General features: G+C 37.5%; 1 protein-coding gene across 3 annotated transcripts; it reads left to right on the top strand.

Annotated features, from left to right (window-relative positions):
• The first annotated feature begins 1,596 nt into the window (after positions 1–1,596).
• ZNF790 (zinc finger protein 790) lies at positions 1,597–20,059 on the top strand. Of its 3 annotated transcripts, none has more exons than XM_010963587.3 (5): positions 1,600–2,456; positions 12,026–12,107; positions 13,360–13,483; positions 13,752–13,847; positions 17,661–20,059. In XM_010963587.3, the coding sequence occupies exons 2-5, from the start codon at positions 12,099–12,101 to the stop codon at positions 19,340–19,342; spliced, it is 1,911 nt and encodes a 636-aa protein (XP_010961889.2). In that variant the 5' UTR covers positions 1,600–2,456; positions 12,026–12,098; the 3' UTR covers positions 19,343–20,059. The 3 variants fall into 3 exon arrangements, with proteins under 3 accessions (XP_010961883.2, XP_010961889.2, XP_045379564.2); XM_045523608.2 differs by having other exon boundaries at positions 1,601–2,456; positions 13,357–13,483; XM_010963581.3 differs by lacking the exon at positions 12,026–12,107 and having other exon boundaries at positions 1,597–2,456; positions 13,357–13,483.
• The last annotated feature ends 217 nt before the right edge of the window (positions 20,060–20,276 follow it).

Below are 20,276 nucleotides of genomic sequence, written 5' to 3'. Positions count from 1 at the left end.
TTCCTTCTGGAAAATAGCTTCTGGGATTTTGGATACAAGTTATTTAGGGTAGGGCATAAATTATAGGGTTGGGGTTGCTAAACATATAATCATTCAAGCAAGTTAAACAATAGCAGTAGCAAAGGGGAAAAAAGCAACGAGATAGTTAGAAAGAACTCAGAGAAAACGAGTTAATCAATCACAGCAAACTCTAAGCTGTCTTGGCATCAGGGAAGCCATTTTGTGACTTCTTCATATTGTTAGTACCTAGATGTTATTTATAGCAGAGAGACTAGATGAGACTTATAAGGAAATCTATTAGGATAAAACTAAATATAGTGCCAGGTTGTTTTGGGTTGAATGGTGGCACCCCAGAGATATGTCTACATCTTAATCCCCAAGACCTGGGAATATGACCTTATCTGGGGGAAAAGTCTTTACAGATGTAATTAAGTTAAGGATTTCTAGGTGAGATTATCTTGGATTATCAGGGTGTGACCTAAATCCACTTACAATAGACAGAAGTTGAAAAGACATAGAAGAACCCATGAGGATAGAGGCAGAGACTGAAATTATGCAGCAACAAGCTAAGAACACCTGAGTCTGCTTCTGGTTGTTGCTTTGTTTTGGGAGTGTCTTGGTTTTTCTTTCCTTTTTGTATGCCTTGTAATTTGTTGTTGTTGTTGAAGCCAGACATTTTGTTTAGGACAATAGTGTGCAGAAAAGGGTTAATATAGCAAACCTGAGACTTCTTATTCTTTGAAATGTCTGCTTGAAGTTTGGCCCTTAGCTTGTGACTAGAACTTAGATTTCAAGAAGATTCCCACTATCCTAACTGATAAGAATGGCTCACGATGCCCTAAGTGCTTGTGCAAACAGCATGGTTTATGCTAAACACCTGCTTTCCTTCTGGGAGTCTGAAATTCTGGTATGTGCCAAGGAGAGACTGCCTATGTGACCAAGGCCCCAGTAAAAACCCTAGGTATGGAGTCTCTAATGAGCTTTCCTTGTTGGCACCATCTCACCTGTGCTGTCATAACTCATTCCTGGGGGAATTAACAGACTATATGACTCCACTGAGAAAGGATCTTTGGAAACATGTGCCTAGTTTTTCCTGGACTTTGCCCCACGCACCTTTTCTTTTTGCTGATTTTGCTTTGTATTGTTTTGCTGTGAGTTCTCCCAGTGAATCATCAAACCTTGAGGGGAGGGTTGATCTTGAGGTCCCATAACACCATAGTAACCGGGGAAAATAATTTTTATGCCTGAATGGGCATACATTTCCTTCTGCAAAGCTTTTAGTGTGGAGTTTTGAGTTATTCCAGTTAGGGTTTTTATCAACCAAGCAATGTAAGAGATTCATACAATTTGATTGCACTTATGAAATTTCAAAGAAAGATAACTGAAAAACCAAGATATTATTACATATCAGGATAGTGGTCAGCTGGGAGCCGGGGATCAGAAATGATCACATGAGGTGGGCGTTTTTTCCTGAGATATGAACAAAATACTGTTTCTTCACTTGTATTGAGTTACACTGAATTTACACACTCTATGCATTTTTCTTCAGGTATTTTCTATTTCACAATAAAAAAAATTCAAGAAAACATTTTAAAAGATTACCAGACGATTTTAAAAATATTGAAAATTATACATGTAAATAATTAAGCACACAGGAAAGGAAGCAAATGCAAAACGTTGATAAGCATTAATTTCAGCAAATAGAATGGGTCGGACACGAATAACATTTACAAAACAACTAACGCAACCATGAATATTAATTTAAACCAACACTTTAAGGGTAATTGGAACAAGGTACGTATTTTTGGATGTGAGGGATAACACACCTGGTGAACGTTCAAGGAGATCCCAAGGACAGGGATCCCCCTACCCCCACCCCCCGAATGGTGCCTCATAAGAGCCTCCCTTTCATCCGACCCCCAAGCCTACAGAGACTCAGGACCTTTCTGCCATACCACATCTGTCGGAGTCCCAGGTGGCGAGTTTGGGATGAAAAGAATTGCACCCTCCTTCAAGAGGGATATCCACGGCTCTGGACTACATTTCCCAGGGGCCACCGCGATCTCGGCCCCTTCCAGTCAAAAGACCGCGATGGTTTATTGTCCACGTTCTCCGAGAGGCGCTCTGGTTGGCGGAGGAAGAGTAGCGTCACGTCGACAGTTGATGCTTGTGTTCTAAACGCGGCCTGAAACTCGTTGAAGCGCTCTGCCCACGGGTATGAGCGGTGTGAGGACGACAGTGCTGAGCGAAGGAATAGGGTCCAAGACCGAGGGCTGTGAATTGAGACCGTTGGGCTCTAGGCTCTTAAAGGCAGCCCAGGCTCCGGACTACATTTCCCAATGTCCACTGTACCCAAGGCAGCGTCCTGTCCGCGCATCGGCCCTTTCAGGACGGGACGGGGGACTCACCGCGAGTCCCTGAGGAACATCCACGGCTTGAGGGAACCGCAGAGCCAGGTGAGTGAGTCTGAGACCCGGAAGCGGAATGACCCCAGAGAGGCCGAGGCCGCGGGGGGAGGCAGTGAGGAGCTAGCGTTTTCGGAGTCTGAGGCTTCACCGGCGGTGTGGGAGGGAAGGTAGTAGGGAGTTGTTTGTGCCCCCGCGCGCGCCAGCGGTCGCGATAGAGAACCTTCGGTGCTTGTGTGAAATTGATAAAAGACCGAGGGGTGAGGGTAATTGCACGAGAATCGTAGAACTGTGTGTGTGTGTGTGTGTGTACACGTGTATACAATGCGAGGGTGACTGGAGCTGTATGTGATTGTAATGGACTATTTAGGTGTGACTGTGCACGTATAGGATTGTGACTGCGTCACCATGTGCGTGACTGTTTGTGTAAATGCGATAACAGCAGCTGTGGGGCCAGAAACAAAGAACTGAGCATTGCGTTTTGTAACATTCACAGCCATTCCTGAATGTGTGGAGAGCAGTTTCTGTGGTGGCTGTTAGTTGGAGTAGGGTAACGTAGAATGAGGGAAGGGGAGTAGGAGACAGTGTAAACCACGTATTCCAAGAGTTTCTTTGTAAATATAAGCAGAGAAATGGAACAGCAACTGGTGGGGGAGAAATAACCTATCAGTATGCTGGTGGGAATGAACCGTTAGAGAAGGAAAAGTAGAAGGGAAAGGTAAGTAAGCCAGGCTTATCTGTGTGGATGTATTGAAATTGCAGGAATAGAAGAAGGGTAGTAGTATTGCAGAGAACTAGCCATGAACCGTGAGTTTTCAGAAACAAGGGGAAAGAATTATTCTGTATTTGGTAGATATCAGCAGTAGTGAGATGTGAGTTATTTATAATTTCTTGGCATGAAATTCAAAAGTAGAGCTTTTGTGGAGGAGGAAGGTCTAAAAGTTCTAAGAGCAAGGATGACACCTGTCTCACTTCCAGACTCAGTGGCAAGAGGCTATAGGGAGAAAAAAAAAAATTGAGAGAGCTGCAAGAGACTTCTGGAGAGAGCCAGATTTCTGTTAGACCCAAAGATGAAGGGAGTGTTCAGGGAAGTGGTTGAGGATAAAAGGGATTTGTTATTAATGAGTTATGAATTCCAGAAGGCATACTGGAAAGTGTCAGGAATTGGGGAGTGATGAGAAAAGGGACATCCAACTGATGGGAAGTACACTGTCTGTAAAGAAAGATGACCACAGAGCCTAGGACTTCTATGATGGACGTAAATGTTACCGAAATTCAGATCTGGCTGCTTGTAAGCCAATATTCAAGAGGCAAGTGTTGGTAGAAAGGAAAATTTTCTTTATTCTAGAGGCTGGCAACCAAGGGACATAGTGGACTCATGTCCAAAGGCCAACTCCCCACTGACAAGTGGTGGGCAAGAGCTTTTAAAGGGGGAGTTTCAGGGTGTGTAGGTGAAGAGAGGGAGCTACATGCAGAAACTGACAGTTGTCTTGAAATTGGTCATGTGGTGGTCTTATCAGCATCATCTTTATTGTTTTAATTTTATGTACAGTTAATCTTCAGTTCCAGCGTGGGTTTGTTCCCATTTCCTTGAGGCCGTTTCTCAGAACTGTGGCAGCTTATGTCATAGCTACAGTCTGGTCATCATGTAGTTAACTTCTCCCATCTGGTGGGGTTTCAGTATCTACAAAACAGCTCAAAGGATATGGCTCAGAATATTATTTATAGCCCTTCAAGAGGAACTAAAGGTCCTTGCCTTTGCTTAATGATTAAACTATTATTATTTTGTCCTGCTTGACTGCTTTTCCTTTGTTTCTGCATTTTCTCATTTCTCTGATAAAATTTATTCTTTGACTAAAGCTTTTCTGCAGGCAAAAGACAGGCAGAGGACATATGGGGAGACTGGGTGGTGGAGGCTCTCTCCTGGCAAGGCACTTTAGGGTCCTGCTCCATTTCATAAAGATGGATAAAGAGAATTTTGATGTTTATTCTGGTTGGTTTTCACGACAGTGTTGGAGAGGTAGTGTTTGGATAGAAGGAGGTGGAGTTTTGAGTATGCCCTTTGAAAGAGGGAAGCCGGGGATAGAACCTTTAAGAGTGGTTGGGGTAAGCAGAATAATGCCTCTGCAAAGATGTCCAGGTCCTAATCCCCAGAACCTGTAAATATCTCACCTTTCAAGGCAAAAAGGACTTTGTAGATAGGCTTAAGTTAAGGACCTTGAAGTGAGGAGATTATCCTAGATTATCCAGTTGGGCCCAAACTAATCACATGGATCTTTAAAGTCAGTAAACCTTTTCCAGCTGAGTTTAGAGTCAGAGGGAGAGGTGATCACGGAACAGTGGTGCAAAGTTGCCAAGAGATGCAAAGTTGCTGGCTGGATAAAGCAAGGTAGTCTTGAGCCAAGGAGAGTTGTTGGCCGCTAGAAACCAGAAAACATAGGGAAATTAATTCTCCCCTAAAGCCTGCAGAAAGGAAAACAACTCTGCCAACACCTTGATTTTAGCCCAGTGAGAACCACATTTGACTTTTACCTAACAGTAAGGTTAATAAAGTTGTATTGTTTTTAGCCACTGCATTTATGATAATTTGTTACTCATTAGTAGAAAACTAATACAGTGGTGTAGTGTCCTAGCCTCAGTGCTGTGGAAGGGTTTTGGGCCCTGTGACATGAGGGGAACTCAGTTCCTATTGATAAAATTCAGGACTTTAGGTAAAGCACATAGGCCCCCTCTTTTTTTAATTTATAGTTTTGCTGCATTGTCATATTTTTTAACATTGGGATTTAATAAATTTTTCTTTTTGATATATGGCCAGTTTATAGCTGTTTGTTTTCTACTTGATTTATCTTGGATTGAGAAAAATGTATTAAAATTCTCTTCTCTATTATTAATGAAATTTTATCTTGTATAACCTGTAACTTCTGCTTTATGAAAGTGATAAATAGATACTCATAATTGTTATGTGTTTATTGTGAATTTTAGACTTTAGTATTTTCACATGCTCAAGATCATGGCCCTTGCTTATTTTTGTTTGTTTGCATTTGCCTTATACATTTCTCCATAATTTGTAAAATAAACTTTTTATTGAAGTTTATCCTATATGCAGGCAAGTATATACATGATAATACATTCAAGAAACCAATACAATCAAAACTGTATTCCTTGAGTTACCACAAAGGGAACACCATGTAGTAAGTGCCAGATCAAGAAATAAACATTGCCTACATCCCAGAAGTCCCTCTTGCACTCATGTTCAGTCAGTAGCTTCCCCAGAGTAACCACCATATATCAATTTTGTCTGTTTTTGAACTTACGTATAAGTGAAATCACAGTATTCAGCCTTTTGTTTTGCCTTTTTTGTTCAACGTTATGTTTGTGAGATTCATCCATATTGTTGTGTGTAGAAACACCTTACTGTTTGCATTGCTAAATGCACTAGTATTCCAGTGCCTGAATATACCAACTATATTTGTCCATTCAACAGTTACCATACTGTTGATAGACATTTGAATTTTCCCAACTTCAGACTTTCATGAATAATGATGCTAGGAGCTTTCTTGTATTTGTCATTTTGCATTCATGTGTATCCGTTTCTGTTAGGTCTATTTCTAGGAGAGACTTGCTGGGTCATAGGGTATGCAAATGTACTTAAGCAGGTACTGCCAGTTTTCCAAAATGGTTGAATTGGTTAGTGCTCCAGTCAACAGTTTATGCAAGTTCCAACTACTCCACTTTCTCATTCACACGTGGTATTGTCAGACTGTAAAATTTTTGCCAGTATGGTGGATCTATATAGTATTGCACTGTGTTTTTCTTAACTTATAACTAATGAAGTTGAGTGCTTTTGTTTTAATGACTCTTGACCATTTGGGTATCTTCCTTTGGGAAGTGCCTACTGAGGTCCTTTGCCTGTCCTTTGGGAAGTATCTGTTCAAGTTTTTGAGCAAAGGACACTTCCTTTGGGGAAGACCATCTTTTCTCCCTAGTAATTTTCTTTGCTCTGAAATATATCTTGTTTTATATTAGTATAGCCTCTTCAGCTTTCTTTTGATTGTGATTTGCATAGTATATCTTTTACCATCTTTTTACTTTTAACCTTCCTATACTGTTATATTGAGGATAAATGACATCTTGAAAATCATCAGCCTTTCATCTCATAAATGGGTTAAATTCCTCTATTCGTTAGATATTCTTTAATTTCTGTTTTATTTATAATCATATATAGAGACCTTGTACATATTTTGTTAAATTTTAAATAGATATTTGAATTTTTGTTGCTATTACAAATGCTATCACTTGAAATATAATTTTTAATTTCTTAATTTTTACATGTACATTGAAATGCAGTTGACATTTTTACTCTCACTTTACATTTGTATTCTTAAATATTTCTAAATTTCTATTCATGACTTTTCAGCTTTAAATGATGTCCTTTCTCTTTTAGTTACTACAAATGAGGTAATTGATAAACTTGTGTATTTTCCATTTTATAACCTTTATCACTATATTAGTCACTTATTGCTATAAAATTACCCTAAAATATCAAATATTTATTTTTTTACACCATTTTTGTGGATCAGGAATTCAGGAGTGGCTTAGCATGGAGGTTTGGCTTAGGGTCTCATGGAGTTGCAGCTAAACTTTTGGGCAGGGCTACAGTCATCTGAAAGCATGGCTGGGGCTGGAGGATCACCTTCCAAGATGATTCTTTAACATGACTGTTGGCAATAGATCTGTTCTTCTCTATGTGGACCTCCATAGGGCTGCTTGAGTGTCCTCATGACTTGTCATCTGGCTTTCCCCAGAGCAAAAGGACAGCAAGAGTATATAAGATAGGAGCCAGAATATCTTTTATGACCTATCCTCATATTCCACCCTTCCACAACATCATCTTAGTACACAAGTCAGCCCTATTCAGTGTAGGAGGCAACTACACAATGTTAATAACAAATACTGGGTACCCTTGGGGGCCATCTAGCATGCAGGCTAACATAATCTCCATCTTACTTTTTGATTTAGATTTGCATTTAAATATGCTCAGCATCACTGCTTTTGCTGAAATAGGCTTTTTCCCTATTGCCTCTTTTTTGGCTGAAATATGTCCACCAATAGTTCAGAATGGGCTTGTGTGAACAATAGTCCCCAGATCCTTGCATCGTAGAACTCTTTATTTCCTTCATACCTGGTTGTCTGTATGTAAATCTCTGACTCCACTCATTTGTTTTTCCACAAGTAGACTGTAGGGGCTGCCTCACTATTTGGAGCACTGAATTTAGCAGTGGAGAAGTCTAATGACAACTGAATTTCCTTTTTCTTAATAGGAAAAAGCTTATTTGATATTTTTATTTTGATTCCTCATAGGTTTTAGTCTAATAATTTTATTAGGAAATATTTTGGTAGGGACAATTTGAGTCATTTTCTCCTGCAATATGTGTATTTTCATTATGTATATTTGTGTGTTATTTCAGAAAATTATTCTTGAGTATTAAAAATGTAGTCTTTAACATTTATTCTCTTCCTTGATTTAGATTTCATTTTTAGGGGCACTGCAAGTTGGATCACTTCAGACTTTCATTTTTTTCCCAATAATTGTCATGTCTGTCTTTGTTTCATTTTGTTCCATTTGCTAATTTCTATATTTTTTGTTCCATGCTGTACTTTCCGTGGTATTTGTCATATCTTGTGCTCTTTGTAATTTATTCTTCATTTCTAAAGTGGTTTTGCCTGTGTTCTCTTCCATTCTTGAATTCTGCTAGCTTTCATGTATGGTCTACTGTCACTCCCTTCCCTTTCCTGAGATCTTTGTACCACTTGTGCATGTAATCTTGCTTCTGATTATATCATAATTTTAATATTGATTATATCATAAGTTTCTTTTTTATTCATATTGGAATGTTGGATAATAATTTTAATCTTTTCTGAACTTTTTTAGTGAGTTTTCTTTATGAGCAATCTTTTCAAAATTTTATCTAACAGTATCTTTGGACACAGTGTTTCTAATTTTGTTTCTGTTTTTGGAATGTGATTTTTTTTTTTTTTAGATCTGTCACTGGCACTTTCCTATGAAAAAGGGGAATGGGGCAAAGGTAGTTTTTTAGCTTCTTCCACTCAGGAGTTCCTTCCTCTACTACAGTAGAAGACAGTTTCTTTAAAAGAGACCCCCTCTGAATAGCCAGGCCTTCTTTGTTGTTCAGAACCTAACCTGCTTCCAGGAAGACTCCTACTGTCAGCTCTGAGTTCCACAGTGTCTTCTTTGCTGTAATTAAAAACTATAGTCAAGCTCCTCCCAATTCATTTGATGAGGCTAGTATTACCTTGATAGCAAAACAGGCAGAGCTTATCTCATAAAAATATGAGTACAAAAACTCTCAACAAAATACTAACAAACCAATCCAGCAACATGTAAAGTGAATTATACGACATGACTGAGTAAGTGGAATATATCCCAGGAACAAAAGGTTATCTGAACAGCCAAAAATCAATTAATGTAATACATCATATCAATAGAAATAAAAAGCAAAAATCATGTGATCATTTTAATAAACATAGGAAAAGCATTTGACAAAAACCAATACACTTTCATTATAAAAACACTATAAATTAGGAATGAAAGGGGATTTCCTCAGTTGGATAGGGCATCTACAAAAATCCTACAGCTAACTTAATGGTGAATGTCTGAGTGTTTTCCCCCTAAGATTAGGAACAAAACAAGAATGTCTGCTTTTGCCAATTCTATTCAATATTGTACTGGAGGTTTTAGCCAGGGGAATTAAACAAAAAAAGTAAAAGCATCTAGACTGGAAAAGAAGTAAAATCATCTCTGTTTTCAGGTAACACAATCTTCTGTATAGAAAATCCTAAGGAATACCACACAGAAACACTGTTAGAACTAATAAATGAGTTTAGCAAAGTTTCGGGATACAAGATCAATATATAAAATCAGTTGTATATTTATACACTTGGAATGAACCATCCAAAAATGAAATTAAGAAAGCAGTTCCATTCACAATAGCACCAAAACAAATAAAGTATTTATTAATATATTTAATAACTGAAGTATAAAACTCATACTGTGAAAACTACAAAACAGGTATTAAATGCTTGTATATGAATGATCATATCAGTATTATTTATAATAGTCAAAAGGTGGAAATAACTCAATGTCCAATAATGGATGAACAGGTAAGCAAAATGTTGTCTGTCCATTCAGTGGAGAACTATTCAGCCATTATTTCAGGAGTGAAATACTGGTACATGCTACAACTTGGATGAGCCTTGAAAACATTATGTTAAATGTTTTCACAATTGTGATAACCAGTCACAATAAATTTACATATTATATTATTCCATTCACATGGAAGTCCAGAATAGAGAAATCTATAGAGACAGAAAGTACATTAGTGGTTACTTGTGGTTGGAGAAGAAGCAGAGCGAGAGTGTAAGGGGCTGAGAGGATGGAGAGTAATAGCTGAAGGATACAGGGTTTCCTTCTGAGGTAATGAAAATACTCTAAAATAGATTGTGGTGGTTGCACATGTATTAATTTGCTTAAAAAAAAACATTGAATTGCTCATGTTAAATGGGTTAATTGTAGAGCATATGAATTATACCTCAGTAAAGCTTTTTTTTTTTTTTTAAGAATGCAGCCTATGTGTTTTGCCACCTTGAATCCCCCTGACATCGTCATGCATCCTTTTACCACTTTCACCATCAGTTACCTTCTTTTCGTATCATTCCTGCTTACAGAAACTCGCGTTAGGATGTGGTCTGCTCCTCATGGGAATGAATATTTCTTATTTTTCTTTGCAGCATCACTGAGGTTTCCTACGTAGTTTTTTCCTTTGCTTTTGGCCACATTTCCAAGTAATTTGGAGTTTTTGGTTTTCTGTTTCCTGATGGTTAGAATTTACTTTTATTTTCCTTGTTCCTCTCTACATGGTTTCCAAGGGGAGTAATGTCAGGTTTAGAACTACAGTTGACCCTAGAACAACATGGGTTTGAACCGGGAAGGTCCACTTATACATGGATTTTTTCAATAAACAAATACTGTAGTACTACACGTTCCCCTGGTTGGTTGAATCCTGGGTTGATTGAATCCTCAGATGCAGAACCGCGGATATGGAGGAACTCCATAAAGTTATGTGCATATTTTAACTGTGTGAGGGTGGGCGTTGTTCAAAGGTCAACTGTAATTCTTCCCTGAAACTATATAATAATCTTTCAGGTCCTTTCCATTTCCCAACACAAAGTGTATTTCCATGCATAATTTGTTCTCCAGCTCTTTATTCTTTTTCCAAAGCACTTAAAGTCCTATTATACCACTGAAATTGTCTGTCTCCTAAGGCAGATTTGTACTATATGCTTCACCTGAAATGTTCATGAACCACCCCCTTCCAAGATTGAGTATATCAGTCTTTCCTCTGCCCTCACACACCAACTTTGTTGTATCTGTAATTAGAAATATTTTAAAACCTTACTTTAACATGTAAAATGATTTCTTAGTATGTCTAAGATAAGGCCTTAACTCCACAGCCTATCTTTGAGTTTTCATGATCTGGTCCCTGCTACACAGGTCTCCATCTGTCATTGGTCTTTTCTTCAACCCTGTACTCCTTGAATGCACAAAGATACTATGTGTAATTTTGACATATTGTTTCCTCTGCTTAAAAATTCTTCTTCCTTTGGCCTGTCCTCTCTGGTAAGCCCCTTAAGACAGCTAAGTGCCATCTGCTGTAGAAAGCTCTCCCTTAGTAACTAGTTTGGTTTGGGCTCCTTTGAACTACTTGACTCCCCTTCTTCTACAGCCATGATAACCTTTAGCTCCTACGATATTGTGATTGCTTCTTTACTTTTCTGACTGTGAGTTCCCTGAGGGCAGGTCCTGCGACATATTTATCTGGATCCCCAGTGTCAGACACAGATTGGAGAGGTCCCTTGGGGATGTCTAACTTGGGGTGCATATTGTTAAAGAGGGTATTCAGAGCAAGTCAAATGCTCTATTCTTGTATCCAGAATACCTTGATCCATGTCATGATTTAGAATAACTAATTGGACTGAAACTCCATCTTTTTTTATTGTTGTTGTTGTTTCAAATTCAGTTTTGTTTTTTTGTTTTAAATTCAGTTTTTTTATTGTTGTTGTTTCAAATTCAGGTTTTTGTTTGTTTGTTGTTTCAGATTCAGTTTTGAAACTTCATCCTGAGTTGAGTCTCTTGGGTTTTGAATAGGACCAGGATTTCTTTTTTTTTTTTTTAACACCTTTATTGTGGTATGATTCCTGTAATGTGAACTACACATATTTCAGATGTGCAATTTGACGAATTTTGATAGACGTATACACCAATGAAACCACCACCACAATCAAGATAGCTAACATTTTCATCACTCCTCAAGAGGTGCAAATTTGGAATTCCCAGTTTATCCCTTCCCACCTCCTTTACCCCTTGGTACCCATGAGTTTGTCCTTCATGTATGTGAGTCTGTTTCTGTTTTGTAGATAGTTCATTTGAGGACCAGGATTTCTGCAGACTCCCTCTGACCTTCCTTCAAGGAAGAGAATGGTTCTTAGTCCATTTTAAAGCTCTAAGGAAAGCCTGACTTTTCATTATTCCTTCCCTCTAGCTCTGTTCTCTGAAGGCTCTGTTTCACCAGGAGAGGAATCCAGAAGACTGAGCAACTCTTGGAATTTTAAATTATGACCCATGTGAGTTGGAATTGGCCCCTCTCCCAAATTATAACCATTTATATCACACCATGTGAATATTTTTATTCCTTATTCTTAAACTGCTTACCTGAATCAGTATTCAGTGTGGTAAATGATAGCCATGAAACAGTGCAGTGCCCTCCCTAGATGTCCCTCTTCTCTCCAGCATGGCACTCACTACTTCTTGGGTCCTAATACTTAGACAGAGCACTGAAGGAGGAGAAATTATTCCCTTAAAGGAAATAGGAGAGACTTTGTTTTCTAAACTATGGCTCAACAAGGTGTAACTGAGTGGCTGTAAAGGACACACTACGTGAAAGCTTTTATTTACTCTATGTAATGGGGTGTTTCAGTTAGGAAAGATGGGAGTTGGTGTTGGTTGGTATTCACTTTAGTAATGGCACTCTGTCATGCTTTTAGATAGAGGGTATAATAGAAGGTTGAGTTGAGAGAGAGCTGGGGTCTCTCCAGGAAATCAGTGAGAAATTAGTATCACTAGCAAGACATGTGTTCATTGTCAGCTACTTAGCCAAGAGCCCAGAGATTTTATGCATTCTTCACAGAAAATAGTATTCAGTTAGGGAGTGTATCTCTTAAGAATCCTCATTCAGTCCCCAGTACCTCCATAAAAACAAACAAATAAATAAATAAAAATTTAAAAATTGGAAAAAGAATCTTTTCAACTTCAACTTAAGGGAAAAAAACTTTTTCACACATAATAAATCTGAAGTTGATTATTCCAGGCTGGTGTAGCCTGTAAGTGAGATCAACAAAGGGCTCATTCATATGATATCTGTTATCCTGGGTGACCGTCCTGTTGTCTTGGTGCTTATTACTGGTAGATCGTAACAAAGTTGTGACTAAGCAACAGGGGATTTTAAGAGCATATCGGGGGAGGGTATCACTCAAGTGGTAGAACACATGCTTAGCATGCACAAGGTCCTGGGTTCAATCCCCAGTACCTCCTCTAAAAATAAATAAATAAAAATCTAATTACCTCATACAAAATTTTTTTTTAAAAAAAAGAGTCACTAATGAAAAACAACAACAAAAATCCAAAAGAACATATAGGCACTTGGCTTCAGAGACACTAATTTCTGTATCATTTCCCCCCATACTATAAGCACCTAACTCCAGTTTTTTGCTCAGTATGTATACCACTCCCTATAGTGTCCTTTTCCATCATTTCATCTTACATCTAAAAGATTTCTTTTAATTTCACTGTTGGTGCTTGGGTTTGTCATTTCAGCAGTTGATGGTGTTCAGGGACGTAGCTGTAGACTTCTCTCCAGAGGAGTGGGAGTGCCTGGACTTGGAACAGAGAGGTCTGTACAGAGATGTGATGTTGGAGAACTACAGCAACATGGTCTCACTGGGTAAGATTCAGATTTTGACCCCAGAAATTCCTGATTTCTACATTGTGAGTTTTTGGATTGTCTTTCAAGTGTCTAATGGGATTTCTGACCTATTTCTGGGAAAATGGTTTATGCTTTGTAAGTTTGGCAGTAGTCATCATCATTGGGAACCTCCATCCTCCTTATTCTTTACAAATCCTTTATGCCTTTTTCTTGCCCTTCCTAAAAACTAAGGGACTTACAGAAGCCTTACCATGTGGTAATTTCCTATTTCTTATCTTCTGATCAGGACTTTGCATTTATCAGCCAGATGTGTTCTCTTTACTGGAGAAGGGGAAAGAGCCCTGGATGGTTTTGAAGAATGAGACAGGAGGACCTTGCCCAGGTGAGTGAGGGCTGAGCAGGCACAAGGGGACCATCACGGCAGATAGCAGTCTGGCTGTTTACTGAGGAAGCAACACCTCTGAAATACTATTCTAGAATTCCCCCTGCAGAGGCCAAAAACCTGTAGATAAAGGCCTGAGACCTAGGAATAAAAGTAACCTTTTCAAAGTGAATTTCCAAATGAACATTCTCTTTACCTTTAAATACCGCTTCATGTCAGTGTTCTCATTTTTCCTTCATGTTACAAAAAGGTAAGTGCCATTCTTTTTCTCCAGTGAGAAATTTATCAATGGTTTGGATCAAGTTTTTTCCCATTTCTCTTTTTTTTTTTCCCATTTGGATATTTGTAAATTTCTTCACTCCCTAAATAAATTTTGAGCCTGTTTTTCATTTTATCTGCTATCTCTTGAATTTTTCCTGTTTTGCCTAGTTTCTCTTTGCTTCAGCACTTCCTTCATTAATCCTTTCTTTTAAGCAATATTTATTGATTTTCTTACTTCATTTTAGGTTAAGAAGGGTTAACAGAGTATGTAATCAATTTAGAAACTTGGTATTCTTTTCTGTGACTGGAGCCTTTTGATAAATTTCTGCAAAGTAGGCTCTACATTAAGAGAATGCCTAATAGGCTGCTTTGTTATGGTGTCTGGCTACTGTGAAGAGGAAATGGCACGAGAGAGGTTAGGACTAATGAAAGACAATGAGGAGAGAGTACAGTGTCATAAAAGACAGATTCTGGCTGTCAAAAGGAACCAAGGGGTATATTTGGCAACTATTCGATAATTGATGAATTTCCTGTAATGGGTAGGACTCAGATCGAAGTAACATACTCTTGGAGCTTCTTTTTTATTTGAAATATCAAGGAAAAAAAATAATTTTATTTCCTTATTGGAGTCATGTTTTTAAATTCCAGAATCTATGTTTATGTTTTAACATTTTTCTTTTTCCAAGCTATTAATATGTGGAAAAACTTTAATGAATCTCAGGGATATCATGCTGAATGAAAAATTCTAATCTCAAAAACGTAATTGACATATAATATTCACATACTATATGAATCCATTTATACAACATTCTGGAAATCACAAAATTATAGAGATTGAAAATATATTAGTGACTGCCAAGGGTTAAGAAAGGGGCAGTGGCAGTGGTGGTTATGACTGCAAGAGATAGTATGAGGAGGAGGGTGTAGCTCAAGTGGTAGAGTGCATGCTTAGCATGCTTGAGGTCCTGGGTTCAATCTCCAGTCCCTCCTCTAAAAGTAAAATAAAGCCTAATTACCTCCCCCTGCCAATTAAAAAAAAAAAAGGAGAGATAGCATGAGAGAGCATCTTTGTAGTGATGGACTAATTCTGTATCTTGATTGTCGTGGTGGTTATAGGAATCCACGTATGTGATGAAATGATGTAAAATTATACACATATATTGTGCCAATGTTTATTTCATGGTTTTGATATTGTACTATAATTATGTAAGATATATTCATTGGGCAAAACTGGGCAAAGGGTACAGAAAACTCTTTGGACTATCTTTACAAATTATTTCAAAATAAATGCTTTTAAAACTTCCTGTGTTCCATAAGGTATATATAATTTTGTCTTATATTTTTATTCCTTAAACACTACCATGTACCTTTTCTATTTTGGTTTATTTTCACATATTATGAATACATTGTTATATATTAAGGTTGTTTTGCATTTTTGTTACTAAAGTTACCACTATTGGTACATGTCAGTTATTCCTGGGCTTTTTCCACAAGGAATGATAGTTGTATGTCACATAGGAAATCCCTCAGCCAAAAGATTTAAAATTAAAAGATCATGTGCCCAACTAATTTAAGATAATTAATTGATTAGTAATTGAAAATTTATTTTAAGTCATACAAAACTGTATGATTATCTTAAACAACCTGTAACTATTTATTTACACCCATAACTGTTTCACACATGTTTCAACATAGAGCCAGGACATGTTCTCCCTAATTGCAGTTTGGCCTGTTCTTTCTTATATCTTGTTTCTTTCTTCTCCCTTGTGGTTTGATGACTTTCTTTACTGTTTTTTTTTTTAAAATAAGATTGCATTCTCATTATCTTTTCCGTATTTACTATCGTTTTTGCTTTGTGGCTACCATGAGGCTTACAGATATCAGTGTGTGTGTGTGTATGGTCCATATTAAGTTGATAGCAAATTAAGTTGAATGCATTCTAAAACTCAGCATTTTTACTCCCCTTCTCCCACATTTTATGTTTCTGGTTTCATATTTTACATCTTTTCATTTTGTGTATCCCTTAACTAATTATTGTAGTTACAGACTTTATTACTTTTGTCTTTTAGCTTTTATGTTAGCTTTATTAGTGTTTAGTCCACTACCTTTAGTATATATTTATTTTTACCAATGAGATTTTTAGTTTCCTATTTTTTTATACTAATTAGTGCCCTCTCTTTTCAGCTTAAAGAAGCCCCTTTAACATTTCTTATAAGGCCAGTGTAGTGGTGGTGACCTCTTTTAGCCTTTGCTTGTCTGGAAAACTCTTTTATCTCTCCTTTAATTCTGAATGATAACCTTATCAGGTAGAGTATTCTTGATTGGAAGTTTTTTGCTTTCAGCACTTTGAATAGATCACGCCACTCCCATTCTGGCCAGCAAAGTTTCTGCTGAAAAACTGGAAGACTGGGGTTGTGTTTCAGTCTGCTGTCTGTGTAGTACCCTGAGAGTAATAGCCTGCCAAAAACTTTGATTGTTTCAGTCTTATGGAACCCAGAAACAAGCCCTCCTGGCCTTCAGAGCCAGGCATTCAAGGCCTATCCCCTTGTGGACTGCACCTGGGAGTGGGCTTGGGTCATCCCCTGTGTTGACTGGACTTGTGTTGGGTGGGGCCACAAGAGGGGGCACCAGGCTAGGGCAAGACCACCCAATGGGTTGGGTCAGGCTGTGGGGCACACTGGGCTGGGGCAAGTCCAGTCACGAGCTTGACTGGGGCTCTGGGTAGCACCACCCACTGGTGCTAGCAAGGTAGAGGGAGAGCGTAAAAATGGCCCTCGCCAGCACCTCCACGCCTGGAGAGAGTTCCAGTGGATTCCAGTAGATGCTTTACCAAATGAATCTCCGATAATGGACTAGGCATTTTTCAACCTGCTGCTATTTCCCTGAGTCTTGGGGTGAGTGAGTCTGTGCACAAGCCCTTTAACCAAATAAATATTGCTTAAAAGAATTAATGAAGGAAATGCTGAAGCAAGGAGAAATTAGGCAAAATAAGAAAAATTCAAGAGATAGCAGATAAAATGAAAAACAGGGTCAAAATTTTTTTAGGGAGTGAAGAAATTTACAAATATACAAATGGAAAAAAAAAAGAGAAATGGGAAGAAACATGATTCAAACCATAGATAAATTTCTCACTGGAGAAAAATAATGGCACTTACCTCTTTTTTTTTTTTTTTTATAGAATTAATCTTTTAATGCTTAACATGTGCTAAATGTTGATTATACCATACTGGGTGACACAGTCTTAAATCTTTAAGTGGTATTCCATGATTGGGGTAGTACCTGAACAATCTTTTTTTTGTTGTTGAACTCCTCAGATGAATTTGACCCAAACAAAACTTTATATATCTAATCACCTGCCTCAACTTTTATTAGTTCTTTTAAATTTCTATTTATTTTTTAGACTTTTTTCATATTGCCCAGAATTTGAGAATTTTTAAAGCCATTCACATTTCATATGCTCTGTTTATTTTAGGATTCAACTCTTATGTCAGCATTGGAAATTTTATTTTTTTGAACAGTAAAACTGTATGAATTTATCTTCTTATTTTTCAGACATGCAGTCCAGGTGTCAGACCAAGAAGTTATCACCAAAAAATGGCATTTTTCACAGAGAATTTCCTCAATGGGAAATAATGGAAATTTGTAAAAAATGTAGCCTTGAATGTTTATGTTTTAGAGGTGATTGGGAGAGCAAAAGTCGGTTTGAAACACTACAGAAAAATCAGGAAGAATGTTTTAAGCATGTTTTACTCTCCTGTGAAAAAATTCCCACCTTTAACCAGGACACAGCTTTTAATCTGCATCACAGACTTGATATAGGAAAGAAACTGAATGCATTTAAAGAGTGTAGTACAGCCTTTTATTCTGGCTCAGACTGTATTCAACATCAGTTAATTCAAACTGGTGAAAAATTTTGTGACAATAAGGAATGTGGCAAGATTGTTCTTCCTAATTCAGAGCTTACTAAATATCAGACAGCTCACACTGCTAAGAAAACATATGAATGTAAAGAATGTGGGAAGTCTTTTAGTTTGCGTTCAAGTCTTACTGGTCATAGGAGAATCCATACTGGTGAAAAACCTTTTAAATGTAAGGAATGTGGGAAGGCCTTTAGATTTCATTCACAACTTAGTGTCCATAAGCGTATTCATACAGGTGAGAAATCTTATGAATGTAAGGAATGTGGGAAGGCCTTTAGTTGTGGCTCAGACCTTACTCGACACCAGAGAATTCATACTGGTGAGAAGCCCTATGAATGTAATGAATGTAGGAAGGCCTTTAGTCAGCGATCACATCTTACTAAACATCAGAGGATTCACACTGGTGAAAAACCTTATGAATGTAAGGAGTGTGGGAAGGCTTTTACTCGTGGCTCACATCTAACCCAACATCAGAGAATTCATACTGGTGAGAAATCTCATGAATGTAAAGAATGTGGAAAAGCCTTTATTCGTGGTTCAAATCTTGCTCAACATCAGAACGTTCATGTTGGCAGGAAACCCTATGAATGTGAGAAATGTGGAAAAGCCTATATCTGGAGTTCACACCTTGCACGACATCAGCGAATTCATACTGGTAGGAAACCTTATGAATGTAAGCAATGTGGGAAGACTTTTATTTGGGCCTCATACCTTGCTCAACATGAGAAAATTCATAATGAGAGGAAACTCTATGAATGTAAGGAATGCAGAAAGACCTTTCTTCATGGCTCAGAGTTTAATCGACATCAGAAAATTCATACTGGTGAGAGAAACTATGAATGTAAGGAATGTGGAAAGACCTTTTTTCGTGGTTCAGAACTTAATCGACATCAGAAAATCCATACTGGAAAGAGATCATACGAATGTGAAGAATGTGGAAAAGCCTTTCTCTGGGGTTCACAACTTACACGACATCACAGAATACATACTGGTGAGGAACCTTATGTGTGTAAAGAATGTGGGAAGTCTTTTATCTGGGGTTCCCAGCTTACACGACATAAGAAAATTCATACTGAGGTAGCATCCTATAAATGTAAGGAAAGTGACCAGTTCGTTAGTCACCATTTATATTTTACTGAAAAGAAAATTCACAATGGTGAGAATCTGTATCAATGGAAAGACTATGGGAATACCATTAGTCATGACTCAGACTTTGCTCAACACCAGAATATTTACACTTTTGAGAAATCGTATGAATATAAAGATCTTGAGACAGCATTTTCTCCAAACTCTCACTTTACTTCATTATTGTGAAATCTTATGATATAAAAATATAGAAAAGTCTTTATTCATGATTCATTAATTGATGTCAGTTAATTCCTTCTTTTGAGAAAACCCATCGTGTAAGTAATATTGGAAAACCTTTTGATGGAGCACAAAACACACTCAATAGCAAAGAATTCCTATTGCAATCTGTATTAACAGAGGAGAAGAACATTTACTGATTGGTTGTCAGTTACAGAATATCAGAGTAAAACCAAATGAATGAGATAACAGTGTGAATCCTTTTTGAATATTCTCAAAACATTCTCCACATCACTGATACAGAGTTTAAATCCAATTCTTATAGAGAAACCTTCCATCACTACTTAAATCTTGTTGCACTTCCACAGATTCTTATGAAAGGCAAATTTATGTTTTGTAATTAACCTGGGAAAGCCTTGTGTTATGTCATGCAACTTATTTGGCATGTCTTATTTTCAGTACATCTTACTTCCTAATTTTTGGAAAGTAGCAATTTTGTTTTTGTTTGCTTACTTGTTAGATTGTAAGGGTTAAATGAGTTTGAGGATTTAAATGACTTAATGATCATCATTAACAATAGTATTGGACCATTTCTATGAGAGGAAGACCTTGAAAGTATAATGATTATAGAGAAATGTGCCATCTGTATGTATGTCTTACTGAACGGCAGAATGTTAATTCTGAAGAAAAACCAGTAAAACAGAATGAAGTGAAGAAAACTTTGAATCTGTGTTAATTTCATTTGCTACATCGAAAAATCCCTCATACTATAGAGGAAGCCTGATGGTTTAGTGAAAGTGCTGGTGTTAAGTGCTCAGCGTTTTTAAAGGCATTTGGAAGTGATTTGTTTCTAATAAATTTCTAAAGCCAGACATCGTAACCATTTTATCACCGCTATTAAAATTTAGAAATTAGAGAATGGCCAAATGAATTCTAACATCTT

The sequence above is a fragment of the Camelus bactrianus genome, chromosome 9 (assembly GCF_048773025.1).
Source record: "Camelus bactrianus isolate YW-2024 breed Bactrian camel chromosome 9, ASM4877302v1, whole genome shotgun sequence".
In the NCBI taxonomy this organism is placed as follows: Eukaryota; Metazoa; Chordata; class Mammalia; order Artiodactyla; family Camelidae; genus Camelus; species Camelus bactrianus.
Note: the sequence above shows the minus strand (reverse complement) of the source record. Positions and strands in the feature narration are given on the sequence as shown.

Coding starts and splice junctions, on each gene's coding strand:
- ZNF790 (XM_010963581.3), top strand. CDS start 2,340: ATGTCCACTGTACCCAAGGCAGCGTCCTGTCCGCGCATCGGCCCTTTC. Junction 13,484..13,751: donor CAGCAACATGGTCTCACTGG/GTAAGATTCAGA, acceptor TCTTCTGATCAG/GACTTTGCATTTATCAGCCA. Junction 13,848..17,660: donor GACAGGAGGACCTTGCCCAG/GTGAGTGAGGGC, acceptor CTTATTTTTCAG/ACATGCAGTCCAGGTGTCAG.